General features: G+C 36.4%; 1 protein-coding gene across 5 annotated transcripts in view; it reads right to left on the bottom strand.

Moving 5' to 3' along the window:
- Positions 1-270: 270 nt before the first annotated feature.
- The window catches only part of FER (FER tyrosine kinase), a 196,135-nt gene continuing 170,211 nt past the window's right edge, over positions 271-26,194 (bottom strand). For all 5 annotated transcript variants that reach the window (XM_069775943.1, XM_069775947.1, XM_069775944.1 and 2 more), the window contains 3 exons: positions 16,869-17,023; positions 13,200-13,322; positions 271-8,925 (listed from right to left, as the gene is read on the bottom strand). In XM_069775943.1, the coding sequence (XP_069632044.1) occupies positions 8,783-8,925; positions 13,200-13,322; positions 16,869-17,023 (421 nt within the window). In that variant the 3' untranslated portion in view covers positions 271-8,782. The remainder of the gene's footprint in view (positions 8,926-13,199; positions 13,323-16,868; positions 17,024-26,194) is intronic.

The following is a 26,194-nucleotide window of genomic DNA, read 5'->3' as shown; positions in this document are numbered from 1 at the left end:
TTCTACCCACTAGGTTACTCCTTTCAATACCTTCTGATATACCAAAGGTAAATGAAAGTGACAGCCAAATTGTGAGTGAGGATCACAGAGATATTAACTCCAGAAATTGCCAAAAAAATTCAAATAAAATTGATTTTCTTTCTTGTAAAATTGTATTTTGAATTGTAGCTATTCCTAAGAGCAATGTTACTAGAATTGATCTTCCACTTGATTACAGAAGCAAGTGAATAAACACAACCTGTAAATACCAAATAAAATGAGAGAGCTTGATACAAATATTTTATGTTTATTGGAAGAGTACAGTAAAAAGGGGACTGCAGACTCATTAGTGGTAACTGGTCCATAGGAAAAGACAAAGGACTATTCAAAAAAGGTCTGCAGTTTACAGGAATACTGAAATTCTGTTTTGTAACAGCCTAGGAAAATAAAAAGTTAGCTTCAGTTCAAAAGTGTAACTTTAAAGTATATAAAAAATTGGCAAATAAATAAAGTTAAAATGCAGATCTATTTAAAATTATTAAGGACAGACAACTGGGAAGTGTATTACATAGTTATAATTTCCAGACTTGCTTAAAAGCCAGATAAACTCACAAATGTTGTTTCCTTTTTTTTTTTTTACATGTGTACTTTTGGGAAGAAGCACTCATTTCCAGTGTTATGTATTATCGATCTGTTTCACAAATATATTATTTTTAAACAATAAAGAGTATAAAAGGTGCTTTACCTGTTATTAAACTTGCTGGTGCATACTTTGGCACAAAATTGAATACAAATCTAAACACATTTGCAAACAGTATATGTGCCCACCCAAGGTTACTGGTGTCAAAAGCTTTGCGTGTGCTAGCAGGTCAGTGAACCAACCTCCCCTCCATCCCCAGCACCCTTCCTCCTTCTCCAGCTGCCTACAGTTACACAAAGGAAAAGTAACACATGCAACTGAAAAAACAGCAGTCCAGGTTTCATCTCTGGAAGTCATTTGAACATGCATGTAACTACACACTCCTTTAACAGAAGGGACGAGATAGATGTTTATTGTTGGCTTTCAGTCCTCAAAATTTCTTTGTAGGAGTCTGCCTGCCTTTTATGTCCTGTGTGATGAGCCTGTATCATAACTTTTTTCCTATTACGTGTTTTTAGCATTTTAGTGAAGATTAGGTGGGAAGCTTGGTGGAAAAAACAAGTTAACTTGTCAGTTACAGGTAATGATACAATTAACAGCAGAAACAGATACATTTATTCTAGTTGTTCAATCTACTGAAGACTTTGAATCTATGCCATAACCAAGTAGGAGGTGGAACGAAGGAAAATAATGCAGAGAATCCCCATTGCATATTGCATTTCTGCATTTCATGACAAAGAAAAAAAATTCACTATTTCTCCTTAAGCACTACAACTTCAGGTGATTTAAGGAATTAGCCACACTCAGATATATAGGAAAATTCCAGTCTCTGGTGGATTTATTAGTGACTTGTAGCGAGTGCAGGTATATTATAAAGAGGGGCCATGCAGACTGCAAGGCCTTCTCTATGGCATCCTGGCTGCATCCACGCTACGTATCAGGATTGCTGACAGCACCTGAACTGGCTACTTGAACTCAGCAGTTCCCTTCCCTGATAAACTAGAGAGGAGGGAAGGTGCAGTTCTACCTTCCTATTGACTTCAAGCCAAATACAAATATTACTATTGCAGAGATATCTTGAGCAAGGAATACTGCTGTTCAAACTGTATAATAGGTTTTAATTGAAACAATTACTTTAGTGACATTTAAAATGTATTAAGACATATCAACTCAGACACCTAGTGAAAGATCAGTTCCCTGTAGACTTTTACTAACTTAGCAATGCTTATCTTCTGAAGCTGCAAGTCTCAGCACTTCATGGTGGTGGTGGGGGTATAATTATCAGTATAAGTAAATGTTATGTGATGTACAGAAGTCAAATTTCCAACAGCAAAATGGATGACAGTAATGCAAATTAACACTGTTTGGAAAGGTCTGTTCAGAAGAAGGAAGTTTACAATGAGGCTTAGTTGGAATTAAGTCACTGCTTTTAAAGATACTGTTTGGGTCTGGTCTGACAGCAAAATCATTCCTTTTCCAAGGAATGTATTTACCTTTATATTGTTCCCTAGTAGAAGCAGGATGCTCTGTATTGTAAACAGGAAGTCAGGAATGTTGTTTTTCTGATGTCTTTTACAATGTGGACAATTCATGATATATTTAGGGTTTTTAACTTGATTAAAAACATGATCTGGACAATGTGCTTCACCTTGAACCACAGTTACTTCAATTTCCATACAAACACATTGCCACAGGTATCAAGTTATAACATCACTACAATATTTTTGAGTCAAAAATAAGCAGGGATATATTTGAACTTTTGTGTCACAAGAGTTACTTTTTGGAGGTAAGTAAGTGGAAGGGCACCATTTGTGGTACATGGAGCCATCATAATTAGGAAATGTTGGGGAGATGCAACAGGCCAGATTATTACAGCAGAGCTCAGCTAGAACTGTGAGCTTACTGCAGCCCTTTTTAAAGAGCAGAAAGATTCTTTAGGAATTGAAGCAAAAGATCAGAGTGAAGTAGTTTACATATCAGTAATCCAACAATTTTGTATTACTACGGCATTTAACAATTACGGAATTCTTTATAAGTTGAGAAAGACTCAGCTGACTGTATACAAAGACAGTAGTGTGGATCTTTTTTTTTAGTGGTGGAAACTTCTGGCTCATACTTTCAACATGTGTAATCGAGAAGGAATCACTGATCAATCTGATTTTTCTTTCAAAAAGCATAGTTGCCTTAAATTGGTGAAGGGTTTCAATGGAGAAGCATGCACTGTCTCTCTTACTGTACACAGAAAACAAGTTATGTACTTATCTATAAACATTTATAGTTCTAAAACTAGATGACAACTCCAAATAGTAGCAATTTAGGAACACTTTTTTCCAAGCCTTCTTTGCTAGTAGCAATGTGAATCCTAGGTTATCATAGTGGTTCACAGGTCGTATTTATCTATAAACACAAAGCCTGTTATTACAAGTTTTATTTACAAAGCATTCAATTCTGGTAGGATAGAGGAAGAAAGAATGTAGTTCATGGCTTTTCTGTGTTTTCACTTTATGACCTCTGTCAACTATATTCGAAGGCTTTATTTATCCATTTTTTGTAAGTGTGGCTAACAGTTTTTGATTTAGAAAAGGCATACATAATCTGAGATCTATAAATGAATGACCCTCTCATAGCTATAATCTGAAACAGCTGCAAAATAAAAATGCATGTAGCTAACAATCTAATTAGTCCTTCATCTCACAGAAAAAAAACCCCAAACCATCTGAACATTCTAATTTAAGTCCTGCCTAGACGATGTCTGATAAAATGGTGTTCTAAAACAGCTAATAATATACAACTTCCTGAAAATGAAACAACTCAGAGTTAACACCCAACTTCTATACCTGGACATACACTCCAGTTAGAATTTTATGTCAAAGAGACAGAGCAACATAACAGGGACTTAAGGGTAACTTACAGTTATTGGTGGAGGTAACAGCAGATATATCTCTGAACCTTACTGTTTTTTAGATTAGTAGCAAGGCTGAAATACAGAAATGGCTTTTCCCTATTTGACAGAGAACCAAAACCAAGTTGGCTTCTAGAGTCAAAGCTGTGAAATGTTGGGGGATTAGCTGCTGATTTAAAGACAATGTCTAGCTTCCAGCTCCTGTTCTATGTGGTGCTTATTATAATGAACACAATGACTCTGATAACTGAATGTGGAAGTTAAGGAAAATGTGGGAACTACCAGGCAGAACTTGCTGGACTGTTCCGTGAGGGAGTCTTTCCTTCCTTGGTCTGAAAGTAAAGTTGGGTGTTAATAATGCATTAATATGCAATGCTGAAAAGTATGTAAGAGCTGGAAATCACATGTGCATTATCAGTTTCAGGAAACTGTGGCAATACTTGAAAGACCGTTCAGAATGTGACAAGTGAAAGGATTCTTCTGTTTCAACTTGAAGCTTTCAGCTTTGTAAGGTTTTGTTCAGTTTTTTAGAAAGGAAAGCTATCCTGGGGGAATTCTAGTACAAGATTACAAAAAAAAATTCTTTCCTGAAGTTACTCTTAAAGAAGCTTGATGCATTTTTATTCAAAGTTGTTACTGATGTTTGTTTAAGGACTGCTTTTTTTACAGTGAATCTGCAGAAGGAAACTAGAAGAAAATATTTTTAATAGAGTTGATGTTCCAAATTTACCAGATTACTCTTAAAAACTCATGGCTGTTTGGAACTTCAGGAATACTGGACTTGCTTGGTACTTTCTAATTACTAATTAAAGTCCTGTATTCCTAAAAGGGAAGGACTGCATGAATATGATTCTAAGAAGAAAAAATATGTTCCTCGGTTAGTAGTAAGGGTATTCTTCCTTCCGTATTCTTCCCTCCACATATCCTGACTTGCCTAGCAAGAATCCTTCCAACAATATCACATGTCCTTTTGTGCTTTAGGGAAAAAAAAATTAATTGGTGAACTCTTCTTTTAATAGCAAACTATTTTATGCTCAGTCATAAAAATGTTACAAATCAAAGTGCACTGGCATAACAAACATGTCTGTTGCCTACAAACAGGACAGCTGTTATAGGAAGTGGATTTTCTCGATTAGCCTCTTTCTTTTTATTCCATCTTTATAATGAGTTATCATTATTTGTGACAACCAGCCATTTTCAGAGCTACTGCTCTTGAATATCGTATTTGATGACACTATTTACACACTAACTCATGTCTTCAAATATTGCACTGTTTCAAGTGAGTCAGTGGCACTGCCATTTAGAGGATATGACAGCAAGAATAATGGAAACAGGGCTAGTAGTTAATCACTATTGCTAATACCCGTGCAGCAGCACATTTGGAAAAATTTGGGGATGGGGGAGATATTTCTAAATGCTTCTGAGAGTTGGTTACTCTGTAACGTCAAGAAAGTGGGTTTTTTTCTTTAGAATCTCTACAATGGGTGCAAAAGGGATAACTAAATAGTTATAAGAGATAACAAATGGATAACTTCATAGTTTTAGTGATGTGCATTAAGTTTTAGTGATGTGCTTGTAGGATTTGAGGAAGCATAACAGGTGGTCAAAGACATAGATGAAAAAATACTGAAGTATGAATAACGTATGAATTTCCTTAACCAGTTTTCAGTTTCTCATCAAGAAGATCAGGCTTACTTTACAAACTGCAGTTCTTACTGACAGCCTTCTGGTGATGCATGTTCCAGTAACTACTTCCAATATAAATATTAGGCAACTCTGCAAAAAGGCAGATTTTTGTTAAGAAGAAATGCAATATAACTGTAGTTGCTAAATGAAAAACTAGTTCATTGGTTTAATTAGAAACTAATGAAAATGTACATTTCAAATGTACAAAGAGAATGTCTTTGTGGGATGCTGACTCTAAAAGATCATACTGTGCTGAAGCAAGGTGTGTTGTCAGACAAGACACTTTTCACTATTTTACTTTCCATAAAATTGAAATGCTTAGGAATCCTCATGATTTCATTGATGACTGAACTCTGAAGCTAATATGCATGCTTAATTTCTACTGATAATAAACTAATGATGCATTTTTTTTCCTCAAAACAATCTTTCTTAAAATGATAAATGCAATTCCTTGGAAAAAGATGAAAATAACAGATAACCTGTTGAATTCAATCTCACGTAACAGGCTGAGGTACCTCTCCTTGACCCTTAACAATATTCAGAGCATCTCCCATTTAACAGCATAAAAAATTGAGCATTCCCTCAGGGGTGCCCTGTTGGGACAGTGCTGGTGTAAGAACCTACCTGAAAGACCACACTTGCAAAAGAGACTGAGTTTTAACTTTTTTGTAGGTTCTCTAGGATAAACACAGTACATGAGCCAAATGACTAGTATCTGGCTAACCTATGAATAATGTAAGACTGAGTCATCAGAAGTCCACAGAAAGCAGATATGGTGGCTTTGTTTCTTGAATACCACATCTTTCTTTTAAATTTCATGGCAGGTTTGTTTGTGAACTCCCCCGTGAGAAGTTTACAAAAACTTAAACACAGTATCTATAGGTATGGATTCCACTTCCTAAATTGCATAATTGCAATAATTACAAGTGAGACATGATGAACAAGTTCTGCCACAAACTGCCAAATTAATGATAAGAAAACAGTTTAAATAATTGAAGAGACATGTACCTGTGTTTACATTTATTCTATACCTATAAACTCATTCTGGTACTCTCCCAGAGAGTTATTATTTTTGAACTGACCTGATGCCTACTTCACGAATAATAATAATTTTTCTTGCTGCTGTAGAAACCGCGTGTTTTAAAAAGTCTTTGATTTTAAACAGAAGTGTGGTATGAATTATGAATGTTAACTATTTCAGAATAAAACATGAGTACAATTTTTATCTTTATGTGAGAGTCAAGATGACTGGTTAATTTAAGACAAATAAAACAGTATTTTATTTTATAAAAATAAACCAGTATTTCTTTGCTGTCAAAAGGGCATACAGCAAAGAAACAGTTTATCTCTGTAATAGAAGAAGAATATTAACTCTCCAGAGAAGCTATGAATGCTGACAGAGGAGACCCTGTTATCCTTACTTGCAGACTTCAGTGATGCATACATAAGGACCTGCAGTTGGATGAATCTTGGATTTTTCCAAATGATTGTGGAACATTCCTTAAATCTTAGTACACTTGCATTTGCATTAGCATACTAGCAAATTAAGGCACAAACTTTGTGTACTACTTAAAAGCATACAAACTAACAAGAATATTTCCCATTGCTCTTGAAAAATATCTTTGGGCTACTTGGAAGTACAGAAGTAAATATATCCAGTATGCTTATAAGGAAGTTTAAATTTATGCCACCAAGTCTTCCAAGCACTATAGTCTCATGGGTATGTATAAGCTTCCTTAGCTCCAAGAAAAAAAAACACTTAAGAAATGCCAGAAGCACTCACCATTCCTTATACTTGGATGCTGACAGTTCCACCTCAAATGCAGGTGATGTGCTCCAGCATGATGATTCATTGTTTTATTTGGACTCTAACTCCAATGTAATAGACAAACTCTTCTAGACAACAGATATTTTGGTCACACATAGCTCTTAAACATTACCACTCTACTACTATAAATACACTTCAGAGAGCAAAAATGTTGTGGACAATAGTCACCTTAACAGAAATAAAAATGTAATGTAGCCACTGGCTTCACTACATCTCAATCCAACTGTAATAATAAAAATATAGGGCTAATTAACATTCCAGATGCTATGTTACTTAAAATCCTCATTTCTTACTTGCATTAGCAGCAACAGGCATCCATTGATCTTAAAAATTTTAAGCAACTTAACTCTGGAACTCAGACCAGGATACTGTAACTTGTTCCTATTTCTATGTAGGGCCTTGGAAAATAATGCCAGCTGCAAAGAGGACCCAGAGCCAGAGTAATAAACTGTGCCTTTCCTCTCACCCCCTATCTAGTAAGTTTTTACTTTTCCTGGTGGAATTTTTTTTATATATACAAGGTTTTTACTCCTGGTGACATTTAAAACTTGCCTGTCCCCAGTCTTTTGAAATCTGATTCAATGACTTTAAAAAGTTAGAAGTTAGTATTTCTACTCTGCCTTGCTCAGCCTGTCAGACGCTTTAAACATACTTCTTTTTTTTGGTTTCTTGAACAATTTCCTTATGCCATAGAGAACTAGTATTTTTCTTTGGACACTAAGCATGGAATGTACTCTTGCTTAGCATAAACTTTTGTAGACTCCAGCTGCATTCTGAGATTTATTACCAATTTAAGGAAACAAATCCAGATCAAAAGCAAATCAAGCAATTCACATTCTTTAACTCCTCTAAGATCAACAATATTTGTTATCTGCTGCTGTTATGCTGCTGTCATTTGTAAACCTCTTTCTGTTGGCCTGCTGCTTTTACATATTCTTTGGAAGGCAGATGATTTGCAGTATTTCTTAACATGTGTAGTCAAGACTTGATACTGGTTTTTTTGTTTCTTAAACAAACATAGGTCATTGTAAAGGAGACATATTACTGAATTCTGATGGCTTTCTAGGAAGAAAAGGTGTGGCTTAAGTAAATCACAGCAAAAGTCAGAAGTATTTACTACAGTATGGTAAGAAATGCACAAGTAACTCGATTTTCTACACAAGAAAATTCTGGATTTCACTGTTCAGTAAGTACATTTGCATCCAGAATCTAACTGACCTTCATCCTTAAAGTATCACTTAAAAATATCAGTTGCAGAAAGAATTTAAAAAATATAAAACTTTCTAGTTGAAATACTTGTCAAAACTGTCTTCAGTTTTAAGGTCAACATGTATGATAGTCACCACATTAGAGTGCTGCTGGTGTTGACATTCGGGACAGGGATAGCCGAGTGAGAACACAGCTTAAAGTTGAAAACCTCTGAAAAATGTCACTAGCAGTTACTTGCTGTGAAACAGATAAAAGCCACAGTCCCTTAAATCTATAGTATGTGCTTTTCTATTTACATGTAACCTAAATGACAATATTACTGTGACTGGATATATAGCATTTCGCAGTATATGTCTTTAATGCAGGTGTAGGCATCATTCAAGATGGTACACATGTATATAAAAAAACCCAATTAATTTCAAAGTAATCCTAGAAGAATATTGCAAATAATGTTGTATAAACGCGTAGTGTTTGAGGGGAAAAAAATACTTCACTGGAAAATGAAGTCCCACACATTGAGTTTGGCACTTGTTTATCACTATGTCACTTTCTTTTTGATTGAAGACAGCTCTTTCTGAATCTCACTGAATTTTGGCCGGTTTTCTGGTTTGTAGTCCCAGCACCTCTGCATTATTTTATATATTTCTTCTGGACATTTTTGCGGTGCTGACATTCGGTAGCCTGGTACACAAAAAAAAGGGGAAAATGTTTAGCATTGAAAACTGATGCATATTGACAAATCTAAAAAGATACAAGCGAAGTTCAAGATCATTGCATTAAAAAAGATCTTCAGGGTAATATGAGGGAAGTCTTCAATGCATAACCTATACAAGATAGATAATTATTAAACTAATCAAAGCTCAGGTACCAATGACATTTAAGTTGGGCATGGTAAATTGTCAGTACACTTGTCATCCCTAAGGGCAGCAATCTGCGTAGATTTGTTTCCTGTCTTAGGAAGTAGCTACTCTCTAAGTTTTAATCCTGTTCCCATTTTTCCCCCACTGAGGAAATCAATAATAAATATTAAGAGGGGAGTAAATTTCGTTGCTCTTTCTCAAAATGGATCAACTTGTATTCTCATGCCTCTTTCTTTTCTTGTCTCCTTAAGAAGTTCCCTTCCCACTTGCATTTTATCCATTTATTCTTCCTCCCTCCTGTTTTCTTAACTTTTATATTTTCCATCATCTTAACTCTCTCACTCTTCTGGTTTGCTAACATAGGCAGTGGCCTTCCACAGCTCTCTGCTGCCATCAACTGAAGAAGGTCTCTGACTTGGTGATAAGCTGGAGAATGAGCAATCAGTTAAGTAAATTAGTAGCTAATCATTCAGAAGACACAGATAAGTGGCTGTTCCAGCATATCGTCCATACCCTGGACCAAAGAGATGTACTCACAGCAATGAAGGCAACTTCCCAATGAGTAGGAAGTTGGGCAAAATGCCAGGAGGACTGCATGGATGAACAAGGAGTGCCTGGACAAATTCAAACACAAAAACAGGTAATGTGGGAGGAATACAGAAACATCGTCTGGGCACCCAGAGATGAAGTTAGGAAAGCTAAAGCCCAAATGGGATTGAATCTGGCCAGGGATGTCAAAGACAACAAGAAGGGCTTCTGTAAGTTCACAGGTGATGAAAGAAAGTCGAGGGACAATGTGGGCCACTGCTGAATGAGGTAGGGCACCTGGTGACACAGGACATGGAAAAGGCTGAGGTACTGAATGCCGCTTTCACCTCAGTGTCAACTAGCAAGACCTGCCTTCAGGAATCCCAGGCCTCAGAGACCAGGGAGAAAATCTGGAGCAAGGAAGATGCACACTTGGTGGAAAAGGATCTGGTCAGGGAATACTTAAGCAAAATGGACTTATGTAAGTCCACAGGCCCTGATGGGATGCACCCATGAGAGCTGAGGGAGTTGGCTGATGTCACTGCAAAGCCACTCTCAATAATCTTTCATCCATCATGGCGACTGGGAGAAGTGCCTGCGGACTAGAGTAAAGCAAATGTCACTCCTGTCTTCAAGGAGGATCCAGGGAACTACAGACTGGCCAGCCTCACCTTGATCCCTGAGAAGGTGATGGAGCAGCTAATCCTGGAAACAATTTCCAGGCACATGAAGGACAAGAAAGTCATCAGGAGTAGTCAGCATGGATTTGCCAAGGGGAAGTCATGCTTGACCAACCTGATCACCTTCTATGATGAAATGACTGGCTTGGTAGATGAGAGGAGAGCAGTGGATATTGTCTACCTCAGTAGCCTAAGTAAGGCTTTCAACACTGCCTGATGTAAAATCCTCACAAAGAAAGGCTGGATGAGCTGACAGTGAGGTGGACTGAAAACTGGCTGAAAGGGTGGTCCCAGAGGGAGTTGGTCAGTGGCACAAAGTCTAGTTGGAGGCCAGCAACTACTGGTGCACCCCAAGGGTCAGTACTGGGTTCAATCTTATTTAACATCTGCATTAATGATCTTGATAACAGGGTGGAGTGCACTCTAAGGAAGTCTGCAGATGACAGCAAACTCGGAGGAGGGGCCAATACACCAGAGGGTCCTCCTGCCATCCAGAGGGACCTGGACAGGTTGGAGAAATGGGCTGACAGGAACCTCATGCAGTTTAACAAGGGGAATTGCAAAGTCCTGCACCTGGGGAGGAACAACCCCAGGCACCAGTACATGCTGGGGGCTGCCCAGCTGGAAAGCAGCCTAGCAGAAAGGGGATCCTTATGGACACAAAGGGTTGAACATGCGCCAGAAATGTGTCCTTGTGGCAAAGAAGGCTAATTGTATCCTGGCCTACATTAAAAGAAGTCTTACCAGCAGGTCAAGGGTGATGATCTGTCCCCTCTGCTCAGCACTGGTGAGGCCACACCTGGAGTACTGTGTCCAGTGTTGGGCTCCCCAGTACAAGAAAGCACTGGAGAGAATCCCATGAAGGGCCAGCAAGACAATGAAGGGACTGGAGCATCTCTCCTGTGAGGAAAGGCTGAGGGAGCTGGGACTGTCCAGCCTGGAGAAGAGAAGGCTTGGGGGGATCTCATCAATGCATATAAACACCTGCAGGGAGGGTGCCAAGAGGACGGAGCCAGGCTCTTGTCAGCGGTGCCCAGTGACAGGACCAGAGGCAATGGGCACAGACTGAAACACAGGAGGTTCCCTCTGAACATCAGGAAACACTCTTTCACTGTCAGGGTAACCGAGCTCTGGCACAGGTGGCCCACGGAGGTGGTGGAATCTCCCTCCCTGGAGACATGCAAAAGCCATCTGGGAATGGTCCTGGGCACCCAGCTCTAGGTGATCCTGCTTGAGCAGAAGGGTTGGACCAGATGACATTCAAAGGTTCCCACAGATCTCAGTCATTCTGTGACTCTGTGATTCTATGAACTGTTTACCCTGTGTAGGTCTCTGAACAAATGATAGGCAGTGGACCATAAAGTGAGTTGGCACATAGGACTATACAGCTAAATGGAGCTCCGTGACTCCAGACTTACTGCACAGGTCTCTGTATCTCTGCATCTCTCTTTCTAAAGCAGAGTATAAATGACACTGGCCTCATACAACAGGTAAATCTGTGAAATATTTTTCCTTTGTTATATTGCATGCATCTGCTCTAGGTGCCGGATTAATGCATGTAACTTCAAAGGAGAACGGCTGGACTCTAGGACACTTAGAGTCAAGATAATACAAAACTATGTAAAAATCCTTTCCTTCACAAAGTTTCCCCTAGAAACTAGTTCTTCAAAACAGTGACAGCAGCAACTACTTTTTGTCCTTAAAGTGAAGTGATTCTATATAGTTATTTAGAATTGAAATTAACCTGGTTTAAAGCAAGCATTCAAGTGACTTAATTCACTGAAGGCTCTTGCTGATTAAGTAATTGAGATAGATAAGATCAGGAAGAAAATCTGGAGTGTCTTAGCTGACTATTCTAACAGAAGGCCTATTACATACTGAAAACCAAGAAAACAGGCTGATAAAAGAAATGGAAATTCCATTAAAAAAAAAAGAAAAAGAATTGCTGACGGGTGACAGGACTATTTTCCCCACAGTATATATAGCTGAAAAAGCATGACCATACTTCTAAACCTTTGAATTTTATCAGTTGCAAGAGATTATTATTCTCAGTGGATTAAAACAGAATCTCACTACTTAGGTAGTAAGACTTGTTTTTACAAACACTCCTCTGGTCTGGAAATCATTGGATTTTTTGATTTGGCCTTTTAAGGAGAAACTTTGATGGTAATTTACAGTGCTTATAACAAACACTGGCAATTTGTATAAATTAGCAAACTAGTTGTTTGGGGTTTTTTTAAAATCATTTAGCAGTTTCACTAGCTTAGAACCTGTTTATGAATTACACAGTAGTACTATGTAGAGGAGGAACAGTTCTGAAATGCCGCTGAAGATGATGAAAATAAATCAAAGTCCTGAAATCCTGCTCACAGTTATTTGCTACTTTAAATAAGAGCCTTTTGATTATTTTGTAAAAGAGAAATGTGGCTTTCAACGCTAAACTAGCTTACCATTCTCCACCATAATTGCTAAATTTTTGCCTGAAGTGCTTTAATAGAGAAGATAGAATGATTCAGATTTTTAATTCTGGCAGTTTAGAATATTTATACCTGCATTAGCATAATCTTAAATAATTCATTCTGGGCAAGCCTCTACTTTGCACAGCGGTAAATCCTTCCTCTCCATCCCACCTTTTAGTTCTGCAATAATGAAAGTCAGCATGCTGTAAGTCTTCTGTCCTACACTGGTCAGTGTATTCCTTTTTTCAAGACACCTATATATCACAATACCCCTCCCAGAAAGCTAGATTCAGCAATTAAAAAATCTCATAATATTTTTGCTAAAGTTGCTGGATAACTCATATGTTCTTTCTTTGCTATTTTATACTGTATGTACTACATCCTTATGGATCTATACAGTATTTCTTTCATTCCCTATGAATAACTACCTTTCTCGACTTGTTCTCGTGCTTGTTGGTTGGTCATTCCAGGGTACGGACATACTCCTAAACTGAAGGTCTCCCACAAAAGGATTCCAAAGCTCCAGACATCACTCTCAGATGTGTATCTCCCTAAGAAAAGGAGAGAAAAGCCTCAGCTTAATGTACAAAGAAATTAATGTTTCAGATAATTATGGCCCCAAATTTTCTGTAAAGTGTTACATTGGATAGCTTTAAGCAGAACAAAGCTGTAGCTACTAATAAGACCTTCTGCAGATATCATAGTCTCCTGTATTTCAAATAATAAACATATTATCTTAAGGTCAAAACCTAGGAATAATATAAGCTAACTTAAAGTTCTACAATTTGACAGACCTTACCATGTCAGTTATTTTTCATGCAAGTTAAGAATAGCCTTCCTTCTTAATGCACAAATGTTTTTTTTTCTTTTAATATAAAAGGACAGAAAAATGTCAGTTTCCTCCCTTTTTTATTATCACTTTCAATTCAAAAGATACTTTTTAAAAAAATTACCTTTCCCAGTTCCCTAATATAGCATGGCAATGAGTATTTTGAGAGGAGCTACCATCAACATAGTTTGGAACTGCAAACAGGGCCTGGTTTTCACACTTTGAGAACCTGTTCTCTGAAAATGAAAGTATAGTTGCTTCAACTTGTTTAATTTGGACCCTGAAGAACACAGGCACCCAATCAGTTAAAGAAAAAAAAAATAAAATCTGGCCTGCTCGTTCCATTGTCTTCAACTATGCTTCAGAGATAGCAAAATAGATAATTGATAGATAATTGAATTCCAAACATCTTTGTGTAATGAAAGCTTTATATTATAGGAGAAGGATAGATCTTGGAGCAGATATTTCTATTGTCCCTGATGGATTCACATTAAGAAGGACGGATTCACATCAGAAAGTTAAGGGTCCAAGCTCTTTGCAGCAGGATCTGTGAAAATGCTATGTTAAAAAAGCATTTTCAACATAACTTTCAACATTTTTCATGACTGTTTTTCTTTGTTCCATACTATTACATTGTATATGTGTGTCTTTATTCTTTAAAATACACACATGCTTGTGAATGTATTATTTGTTCATCTCTAATCATTAAACAAAACAAACTAAGCCACTTCTGACTAAAAAAAAGGAAAATACATGTAAATTACAGTGACAGTTTGGTGATATGACAACTGTTCTGACATCAGAAAGTTCAGTTTACTGTTAAACCAAGTATCACTTCCAGCTACGTTACATCAGCTTGTGTGCCTTGTAGATGGCAATTATGGACATTCACTATGCTCTTTGTAGTAAGATTAGTTTTCTTGTCTATTTATCAACTCTCTTCAGAGTCTGGCATCCAGTAATTTAACATTTTTCATTGAAATCATTCAGTAGATACAAGATAGGTGATTAGGTTTTTTTAATGGAAGTACAAGTTCTGCACAGTTAATTATCTTTTCCACTATGACATTATCTGGGTAAAAAAAAAGGCCTGTTCATTCACCAAAAAACCCCTCCACGGTGATTTATTAACATGACAAACAACTCAAAAATGTTGTACTGGAAAAACATGCATATTAAATGCATATGTTAATTTTCAGAGAACAGGAAGCAAAAATACCCTACACTTGGCCTAAACATGTGATTTTATTAGGAACTTTTCAAACTTTTTTTTCCACTTTCTGGAAGTGACGGAAATCATATAGCTCCAAGCAAAAATAACAGTATGGAATGGCACTGAACAGCACCTACTGAACCAAAGATTCAATCTCCCACAAGCTCTAGTAGCATCAGGATTTCACTTATGACTTCAGATACAACTCCCTAGCCCCTCCATTTGCGCTAATCTGGTTTCTAGACTTCACAACTTGCGGGTTTTTTAATTAAAAAAACTTTTTGTGACTGCTATTAATTTGTCATATACAGTGAATCCAGAAATGACTGAAAAAATGACCTTTTACATAGTTTCTTAAGCACTGTATCATTCGTGTAATAACCAAACAACACTATCCCTCCTTTTCTTCCCACCCTTAAATCTTGCCATTACGAACTGACATGGACAGTGGTTGCCAACTAGTTTTGAAATATTGCAGATTTAGTTCTATTTCACTCTGATATCTTTAAATACCTTCAGCCTTACCTGTACAAATTAATGCAATACTTATGACCATATTATTAGGATGGTAAATAGAAAAACATGAACAATTATTTTTACTCACATCGTTCAAGGGAATGGAAAAAATGATCCTTCAAAACCACATAGAAAACTTCTACGACATTTTGAAAGTTGAATGTTAGACTTCTGAACACATTAACAAATGTTTGAGAGAGCTTATTTTCCAAACACTACAGAAAATCACTTAAAGCTGCTTCAGTATGTATGCATTTTAGGAAACACAAAATAAGTAAATGTTAATCAACTATCCTCTCCTCTCCTGTACTATGCAGAAAAAAAGACTCAAAAATACAAAGTGAAGGTGCTGTCACAAAAGCCTGTTTCCTGCTTTCATGTAGTCTGCTGGACTGCATGTGGCTATGAAGGATAGGCTTCTATTATATATCAAATAAACCGTATGCATTTCTGAAATAACAAAAATAAAAATTCAAACCACCTTTTATTGTGGAACAAACACTCAAAATAGAAAAGTGTGCTCCCCAGTGAACACTAGCAACACTAACACATCTTAGAATAACTGATAATGCAGGATCAATTACTGTAACTAAATTTATTATTAGCCTTCTAAAGAGAAGATCTGCTTTATTGTGTTATGGCATTAACTCATGCAAAAGCACTAATGAGATGAAGCATTTTGCTATCAATCATAAGTCACAAACTAATGATTTCCAACGTATGATATAAAAAAAAAAAAGCTTTAAGAGATGGCAGAAATATTTATAGACACTTCAAATGAAGAATTTAAAACTATTTTTTTCTAAGTACTCAACTAAAGAACTGGTTAAGAGAACTACATCCAAAACATGGCATCGTTCCTTTAATATGCTGCTTCTTTACAGACCACTTTACTTACAAGAACTTATTTTTCTAGTTTCACGTAAGTTAAAAAGCCAAATATAGCACATTCTGTCCCTGTTCTGGAATTATTACCCATGTAGTGTGGACCACTTCCCTCAATCAGAAATAATGGATTTTCTCCCCCAATATAATAGCCTAGCAATATATAAAAATGCAGGTTAAAAACAGCAGCAGTTAAAAATATAAATCAGTGACTGTACTTTTCTCTGGTACAATGATTTATCTAAGAGTGTTCTAGTATGTTAACACTTAATACTGTTTTCAAAGAGGTGCTAGAACAATCACTGCCATAAATATGCAGAACTTGCCATTCATTTTGCTAATGATTATGATTTACATGACTGCCTAGGTAGTCTACTAGAATGAGTCAGCAACATAACCAAAGCATTGTCTTATTGCTGCATAATAGCAATTTTGATGTTGTTGCCTTATTCTTTTTGAAGTCAAATCAGTATTTTATACTTAACTTGAATAATACTGAAATATTAAAATTATTTTAAATATTATGGATTTGAACTGGGCACTAGGAATATGTATATATACTCAAATATTGCCCACAGTGTAGTCCTCGTGCTCCTTATGCTACTTTTGATTTTTATTTTTTTCTTCTCCAAGAACATACAACTATGTCCTTACCATAGTTGAGAGCTTCTGGAGCAGTCCACTTGATAGGAATCTGCTTTAGGCCCGATGATGAGTACACGCCATCATCCTCTTGCCGGGACATTCCAAAATCGCTTATTTTCAAAATGTTGCTTTCACCTACCAAGCAGTTCCTTGCAGCCAGGTCTCTAAGAACAAGAAATAAACCCACATATTTTTACACATTTGAAAGTACTAAAAGCCATTTAAAATGGCTAAGCCCCTCAGCCAAGATGGTGGCACCTCTCAGACAACATATTTAAGAAAGGGTAAAAATGTGGAAAAGAGGAGTGAGAGAGGAAAAAAAATATTGCGCAAAATTATCCTGTGAACACCAAGGTCAGTGAAGGAGTGGAGGGAGGAGGTGCTGGAGATGCTGTAGGTGCTCCAGGCACTACAGCAGAGATTCCCATGCAGCCTTTGGAAGGACCCACGCTGGAGCAGCTTCTGAAAGACTGTATCTCCTGGGAAGGACCTACACTGGAGCAGGGGAACAGTATGAGGAAGAAGGAGCAGCAGAGAGGAGCTGTTATGGACTGACTGCAACCCCCATTCCCCATCCCCCCTGTGCCCCTCGGCAGGGGGAGGAAGTGGAGGAGTCAGGAATGAAGGAGTAAAGGTGACTTTCAGAAGATGGGATGGGTGGCGGAAAGGTATTGCAGTTTTTGTCTTTATTTCTCACCATCCGACTCTATTTTAATTGGCAATAAACTAAATTAATGTTCCCCAAGTTGAGTCTGTTTTGCTGTGACAGTAATTGGTGAATGATCTCCCTGTCTTTATCCTGACCCTCGAGTTTTCTGTCTTATTTTCTCCCCTGTCCTGTTGAGGAGGGGGAGTGAGAGAGGGGCTGGCTGGGCATCTGGCAGTCAGCCAAAGTCAACCGACCACAATTCCCCTCTGAGGTCACAGAAATAAACCCACAGATTAACAAATCAGATTTTATGCAAAATGAAACAGAATTTGAAGAAGCACCCTGAAACATGTTCCCATAGTAATGAACGACAGTGAAAACCAGAGAACTGGCTCCACCTTCTCTCTGCTTATATTATCTTAGCATTAGAGTTTCCATCAAAACCAAAAAGCTACTCAGTATTACAGGAAAAGGAATTTTGGCTCAGTGATGTATGAGAAGTTCAGAAAATCAACAGCTTTCCTTTCCCTCCCTCCATCTCAAACATGTTTTTACAGATTAGGAGACAGCCTGTAGTAATATCTGATAAAGACCTACTGTGCCTTCTCTACAGCATACATTTGGAATAATAATATATGCTAATAATATATTATTAACATACTATAAGTATATTACTTTTAATGTTTTCACAATGTATTAAAATACTAAAACATAAAATATATATTATTCCCTTCTTAATGTAATAAAATACAAGAAACTTAAATAGCTAATATGCTCACAAATGGCTTGTCTTATGTGGATATTCCAGAATAACTATACTAGCTTAAATGTTTTGGATTGGACCTGTAGCATAGTTTTGAAGTGAATCCCCTGAGCACTTAATGCACATCCATTGGTTTCAAAAAATGATTTTGGTGCATGCAAACTAGATTACCCTTGGAAGAAACTAACCTAGAACTCTGCCCATGGTGTGCACGAAATTTGTTTCTACAGCTAATGCAGTAAGAAGGCTCTGAACCAATGACAAACAGCTTCAAATTCTATGCATGGTGGGGACATTCATGACAAAGGATTGAACTATATTTAGTCTAAAAGTAAAAGTCTTGAGCCACATACAAGGATGTTAAAGCTCATACATCTACAATTCCTTTGACCAACTAATCCATACTGATATTGCAATACATTATTTGATATGTAGACAGAGCCTGTGTTTGAGCATAAATACTGTAGCTTGATTCAAGAATTTTAATGTATTTGACTCACACAACTTTTCTGCCACTAAGAACATTTATCACTCTTGAGCTTCATGCTACAGTGATATAAATGCAGTTATTCTTGCAGTTAGAGAAGACGGACCACTTAAAAACAAGTCTGAAGTTACAGTGTCCAGCTGAAGATAAGCTCAAATGTATAAACCAGCTCAATATGCACTACGTTACATAGATGTTAGCATGTGGTACTGTTTGGTGAAAGTAAAGAGAGCTGCAAACCAAAATCAAATTGTTACTGCTTGTACTCAAGTCTGTAAAAAGTATCACCATGAAACTTCAGGAATCTATGGCTTAGGTTCCAATTGTACTTTAGTCGTTAGTTTTTTTATTGTTTTACTCAATATAGTCTAGATTTTGTGACAGATGAACATAAGGAGTGGAAAAAGTAATGAGGTCATATCTCAAAGAAAATTTACAGAGTTCATTAAAATCACAGACATCTTCCTACCAGAGTCTGACCTAGCATTTGAACAAGTTCTGGATCAGATTAAGAAAAAGCTGTATACTGAGCTGTCTTAGATTTATTCCTCATACATAAATCTGATTATTAGGGAATATATATTGTAAACAGTACACAGTATGATGCTTGTAAACAGAGATCACACTCAGTTCACATAATTTTTGTCTGTTTTGTATGTGACAGTTTTCTTTTTCTTTTAGACTCATCTAGAGGAATTGTTTTTCATCATTACTGAAAATTTAAAAAAACATTTCTATGAAAATCAAACTGGTACTTGAGAAAGTTGGTAAAGATTGCTCAGGATATGTTCAGGTTATATGTAAATTAGCACTAGATATACTGAAAGACCACAGACACACAATGTCTTTGCTTCATGAAACAGTGGTTTTCAAGCTGTCTATTAGCTGGCAGCAGGTCGCAGAATGATACAATTCAAGCTACCATGCCGCACACAAGTGCCAAGGGAGGAATCATGGGCCAGTGGTTAGCTAATGGCCCACAACTTGTGCAGGTGGACACAACTGTCAAGTCCGCCATCAATCTTTCCAGGCAAATTGTTTCTTTCTTTTTGTTTCAGTTTGTATGGAATAGAGAAGTATGTTCATTGCTAACTTCCACAGAGTATCAATAAAATTTTATGAAATAGTGAGTGTCAAGCTATTAACAATAAGATAGAAAAAGATGCATTATGATAAAACCTAACTTACTAATAAAGCTACAAAGAGCAAAGTAAATGTAGCAGTGCTGGTTATGAGTCTCACAGTATTAATATTTTTTCTGCTTCTAGCTAAAACTCTATTTTTGAAGCTATAATACTATGTATTACTTTTAATACATCATTTGTGTTAATAAAGCCTTTTGAGCACTTAATATGTTTACTTCTGACTTAAGCAAATCTGCTCTTTTCCTTTCTCATGTGTAAGGCAGGCTCTCTCACATATTTAGAAAATACGTTTTATGTGATTCCCCCCCCCCCCCCCCCCTTTTTCTCCACTTCAGTCATAGCCTTTTTAAAGGACTTTTCTAATTCCCCTCTCAGGCACTTAGTTTTCTTTTCACAATTCTTGTGACGAGTTGGTTCTTGGAGTACATAGAAACCAACAATGTTTAGCAGATCCAGTGATATTTACAATCTTGCTAAATTCTGCCAAAAGTTCTGTTACTTTGCACTTTTAATAACTTGCCATTCAGTGGGGTGAAACAGTATGAGTACAATTTCATTCTCATTGTTTCACCACCAGCCACTTCAGATTCTGCAGTTACATCCACTGTAGATGTATTTTTCAGGTTCTTTTTTTCCCTGTTCTCGTACTTGTAATTTCTTCACAGTGTCTATTTGACTAACATTCATTATTTAATTCCTCAGGCTTATAAATGTCCTGAAAGTTACAGTATCTTGTTAGTATTTCTGCTGTCATTTTACATCTGTTTCATATTCTAAGTGATTTGTTACTGAATTTTCCAGATTCCCTTATATGTATTTGCATACTTAAAAGCATTTTTAAAAACATTGTTACACTGAAGGCTATAGCTACATCAAGATTATTATTATTATTATTATTATTATTATTACGAGGGTTTGGTTAAGATTTTTCAATATTTTTCAAACACCTTCTTCACTGTTTCTCCTCATGTCTGACAGTCTTCTTTAAAAGGATGTTCGTATTTTTCAGTCTAGATACAAGAGAAAATTACCAAAAATGCATTTTGGTCACTGTGTTTTATTACAGAATTTATAGCCAGAATCTGAAAAAAAAGGGCATCAAAAAGTATTACTTCCATGGCTTTAAATTAATAACTAACAGCTTTGATTTTCTTCCAGTTTCCAGCATTCTAATTCATTTCACTTTGCTACAGATAAAAGGAAAGAGCTCTAGTACAATAGTTTTAAGTGGCTTATAAAAAACCCTTTACGTCTTAACTTTCCATATGAAATATACACAATGGTGTTTCATTCAAGTATGGATGATAGATGACATGAGTGAAGGAAAACAAGAAAATATAAATATATAGGGCTGATGACTGAAAACAACTACGAGGAGTCATTATTACAGATAACTTCAGTGTTAAATATTTGTAGTAAAACATGACAATTTCTAGATGGCCTTTTTTAAACCAAAATCAGCTGTGCTCTACTTGTCTTCTTTTCCCTAAAACCCAAAGTATGTTCTATTTGTTTTCTCTTCCTTCTCCTTAATGTTCCTGAAAGCTAACATCCACAAGAAGTACCGATATAGTCGCATGCAATTAGGGGTCTCTCTCTGCTTGGGGCATTGTTTTTTTTTTCTCATACAGCATTTGGTACTTGCTGCAGTAATCCCATAAAATCAGTATTAAATATAAACACAGAATCCAAGAAAAGATTCTTTATTTCGCATTGTGAAAGCTGTATAAATTGGGCACAAATTACACTGAGCTGCTACAGAACAAGTTCTTAGTAAAAGAAAAGCTGACTCTCACTATTTAATACCAAGATTACGTAAGTTCCTAGTGCTATTAGAAACAAAGCACCCTCCTCCCAAATACTAAGGAATAAAAATTAATATGCAAATTGGAAATTTTGTTTTTAATCACTGTTGTACAGTTCCTATAAACACAAACAGGGCATTGACTAGGAATAACTAATATGGCTTGAATATACTGAAACTGCAAGAGATAGCTCATAAGACTTTTGCTAAAAATCCAATAGCCAGTTAAAGAGGAAGTAGAGGCAATTTCTCTGTGCTGGGAGTTGTTACACCTCGATTCATGTCTGTCAGTAAAGACATAAACCTCATAAACTTTTCTCTAAGGACACTCTTATACCCCCTACCTACTTCATTCCACCACCCCAAAAGAACTACACAGCAAGTAATACCTAGTATTTCAATGGAATTCCACCAGTTAAAGCAAATCAAAGCAAGAGAGTAAACTCCTCATTACTAAACCAGCACGACAGATTGCCTCATTGAACTAATTAGTCATTTTATATCCCCTCCCTGGATCATGCAGTTAAAATACTCTTAGGTGATAAAAGCAAATAATTAATTAGTGAACAGGATCAGTTTAGATCCTCTGCACATTTAATTCAATGAAAACAGTCTTATTACCTGATCAAAAAAGAAGGGGGTGCAAGCATATAAGTGAAACTGTTGCTTTTTCGTGGACTAGAAGAGACTACATCTTCAAACACCTGAGGCAATTTCCAGCGGTGTCTAAATCAAAACACACCTATTTCAGAACTTTCTTGATATGCATATGCTGCTACTTTTGCTACATGTGGTGAACAGAGCAAATAGTATGTGCCTAATAAGAGACTAGAAAAATATTAGAGGGTCAGAAGCACATCTTTCCATGTATTCTATGTTGTCTTCCCCCTTTACACTTTGTTTTACTTATTTCTTTGTATTATTTTAAGCTATCACATTATGAATACTAATGGAGCAATATTAACTACAATGCTAATCATTTCTCTCAGTTCCTCATATAATGCAAGTCCAGCTTCACAGATGAACAGTGCTAGGAAACCAGAGAAAGCCCAAGTTAGATGTAGTAGTGTTTTCTCAATAAGGTAAGGTGGTCTGCTTGCTATCCATAGTTTTGGATACCGCTCAGTTCTTCTCAACTATAAAATGAGTAAATTTTCCCATTTCATAGCATTAGGGACATTCAACTACTCCCTCTAAAGCACTCTGCAATTTTCATATGGACTTCAAAGTTTTTGCAAAAAGAACTCAAAAGAAAAAAAGTAACAAACCCCCAGATAATTGTATTCGGTAGCTGAACACAAGCACTGTATCTAAAAATGCCTTTTTTCCACAGAACCTTTACTTCCTCCACCTGTAAGAGTAAACGTATCCTACATTCCAGAAATAGTCTGCTTTGCACTGCTCACTCTCATTGTCATGATACTAAGAGCTATCACATAAAATGCTTTATAGCAACTTGGTGAACATATTCCTGTGAACTAAGGTTAGTGAGATCACATATCAAAAGAAAATATAAAAGCCCAATAAAGCTGAAGCACCTAAATTACTTTAATACACTGAAACATGGTCTAACTAAAAATTGGTTGGTAAGTTGGTAAACAAAGAATCTATTCATACATGTTAGATTTCTCCAAAATATCAAAACTATATTCAAATATACAATATGCTCCTTAGATACTAGGAGCAGTTGTAAGGGTTTTTAAAAATGCTGTAAGGATAAATGTGCTGTTGAGGATCACAGTGTTCCTATTCAAAATTCCAAACATCTATGCATTATTATTGCCATCCCCACCCTCAAAAAACGTACTTGGTAACTGCTATGTTTCTGATTTTCTCAAAGTGCTTTGCTCAATATGTGATAGATTGTGGCAAGGGTCACAGTAGTAGATGATGGAAAGCTACAGCATCCCATTCAGAACTGCAGAGTGGGATGCATCTGGTTCACAAGGACAAAGCATATCGCTTCGTCTGTTGAGGACTGTACAGCTCAGTAAGGAAACCACCACTTGCAGAGAACTTAACCCTCAGTCCCACCCCACAAACCTTCATGCTATTTACATTCCTATGGCTACATTTTTTGAAAAAGTGACAGCTGTCCTGGACTGTAAAAATACAGCAAGAAGAAACTTCTTAATGAACTGCTGTACTGAAAAATATATTCACATTTTCTGTACCAGTGTTCATTACTGCAAATGCCTTCACAAACACATACTTGAAAATAAAATTAAGATATGTCAGATTAAAAGTTTACTTATTGTACAGTCATTTCTGATGAACAAGTATTGTATGAGAATCAGTGGATTATATTTATTTTTATAGTCTGCAAAATGGTCAATTGCTAATGAGTAACTACACAATTACAGTAAGGTATACGCTGAGGTAGGTAAAAATATTAGGTATATTAAGTTAGATACATTATTTAATTGTTTTTGTAGCGGAGTAGCAGTACTGACTTTAGGATTTTGAACAGAATACTTTCCCCAATACGTTTATGTTTCACAGTCAAACTTTCTGTTTTACTTCTTGACCATGACAGAGACCATTCATACCTCAAAGGGCATAAGGTGCCCCTTTGGAGGTACAAAAGGGAAGCACAAATGCTATATATATAATGTTATCACTTCTCACTGTTGTAGTTTTGGTCTCCTAATACTTGGTGTTTGATATAAAGAAGTCTAGTTCTTGGAGTTGAATAACTGCATTAAGTATGAATCTCAATTTTCATTAAAAAAGAAACTGTTTAAGATGGATGACCATGAAGAAGAGACTGGAAATTAGTTTGGAGATAAAAGAGGAATAAAAAGAAACCCAAGCTTCCTATTTTCTGAATGTTTTGCATTTTTAAGTGATGCAGTATTTTTTTTAAATAGCAAGATTGGTAATTCTACATAGAAGAGAGTTGAGCTGATTCAGACTCCTGCTTGAAGCACAACAAGGTCACTCCTGCATCTTGGAGCCTTCTCACCTTCTGCTTTGGGTACATTTTTACTAGGACGAAACCCAGGTTGCTGTCACACATTATATGGGGCTTGTCACCTACAGAGGTAATAACGGAGGAAAATTAAGCAATTGTAAACTTAGTGTTTACAGCCCAGAGATGGCTCAAGGGACTATACAGATCTATGACACATTATAAAACTTTTATCTTCTTTTGAGTTTTATTCAGGTAAGTTACTACATGTCCTCCATTTTCTTAGTAGGACAAGGTTTCTGTACCAGCTATTTTAAAAGAGATAAAGATGGGCATAGTAGTAGACAATGAGCAGTTCCTGAAGAGGATCAAAGCACTAGACTATGAAGAGGGAAATGAAGCAATAAATCAATGCATAATCTATTCCTCCCAGTTTTTTTCTATTTCTGAGGTTTTCTTCACAATGCCTGCTTCTGGGACAGAAACATTCCTATGAGCATTCCTATCTAAATGTTTTTCATCTGCATTTTTTTCTCAACTTTTTTAGAACTTGATAGTTATTGTCTGAATTTTTCTGAACAATTATTTTGATGAAAACTGCATCATAGTAATTTTAGTCTATACTAGTCATCTTTTTGCATTGATATCCCTGTAGATTTTTATAACCCATTTTTCCTGTGCACTGCTGATTACATGTAATGTGCTGAGCAAAATGTGAAACTTACAAATGGCTAATGGTTTTTTTTCCCCCTAGTACTTCATTTATATCTTGAAACAAAGGTTTGCAATTCAATTTCTTTTGTGTGCCTATTTATTTCATTTGTTTGGCAGGAAAGCTTACCTTGTCTTTGTCCAATGTGAATAACTTAACAGAGGACATTATTACTCTCTGCAATTTTACACTAATACTCAACCTTCTAGAGGTAGCTGTTTTTTCCTTTCTAAAGTTATGGGAATCAAAGATTTACATAGCATACACTTCATAGCCATGAGAAAGCCCTTTACAAATTAAGTTTGTATGACTGCACAGTAACCTATCCAGCTGCTTCACTTCTCATAGAGTAATGGTTTACACCATGAGAGTGAACTCTAGAAAAAGAATTTACAAAAAGCAATCCTAGCGATAGCCTTAGTGAAAACTAAGGGCCTGGATAGCCCTAGGACTGGATGATAAGTAACTTTATGGAGATCCTACAATATTAGGGCAACTGGAAAGGGAAAACACATTGCAGAAATACCTAATGACGTGACACACAGAAGAATAATACCACTGCTGGATCCCATGCAACCAATCCTATGCTCTTGAAGTTTTTGATCGGAACATTACAGAACATAATCAGTCATACAAGTAGACTGCACTATTCATAGTAAGGCAAATACCATTTTCAAGCAAAAATTTTCACAAGTACTGTATCATTCACAGAAGCAACTAAAATGAAACACAACAATAGACCATACGACTGTACTACCAAGCATATTTTTTTGTGATAGTATCATGACATTATTCAACCTGTGTGATAATACAAAACTTGCTGCAATAACTGCAGCAGTAGTCAAAACATCATTGATTTCTCTG

This window comes from Haliaeetus albicilla, chromosome Z (assembly GCF_947461875.1).
Source record: "Haliaeetus albicilla chromosome Z, bHalAlb1.1, whole genome shotgun sequence".
Classification (NCBI taxonomy): domain Eukaryota; kingdom Metazoa; phylum Chordata; class Aves; order Accipitriformes; family Accipitridae; genus Haliaeetus; species Haliaeetus albicilla.
Note: the sequence above shows the minus strand (reverse complement) of the source record. Positions and strands in the feature narration are given on the sequence as shown.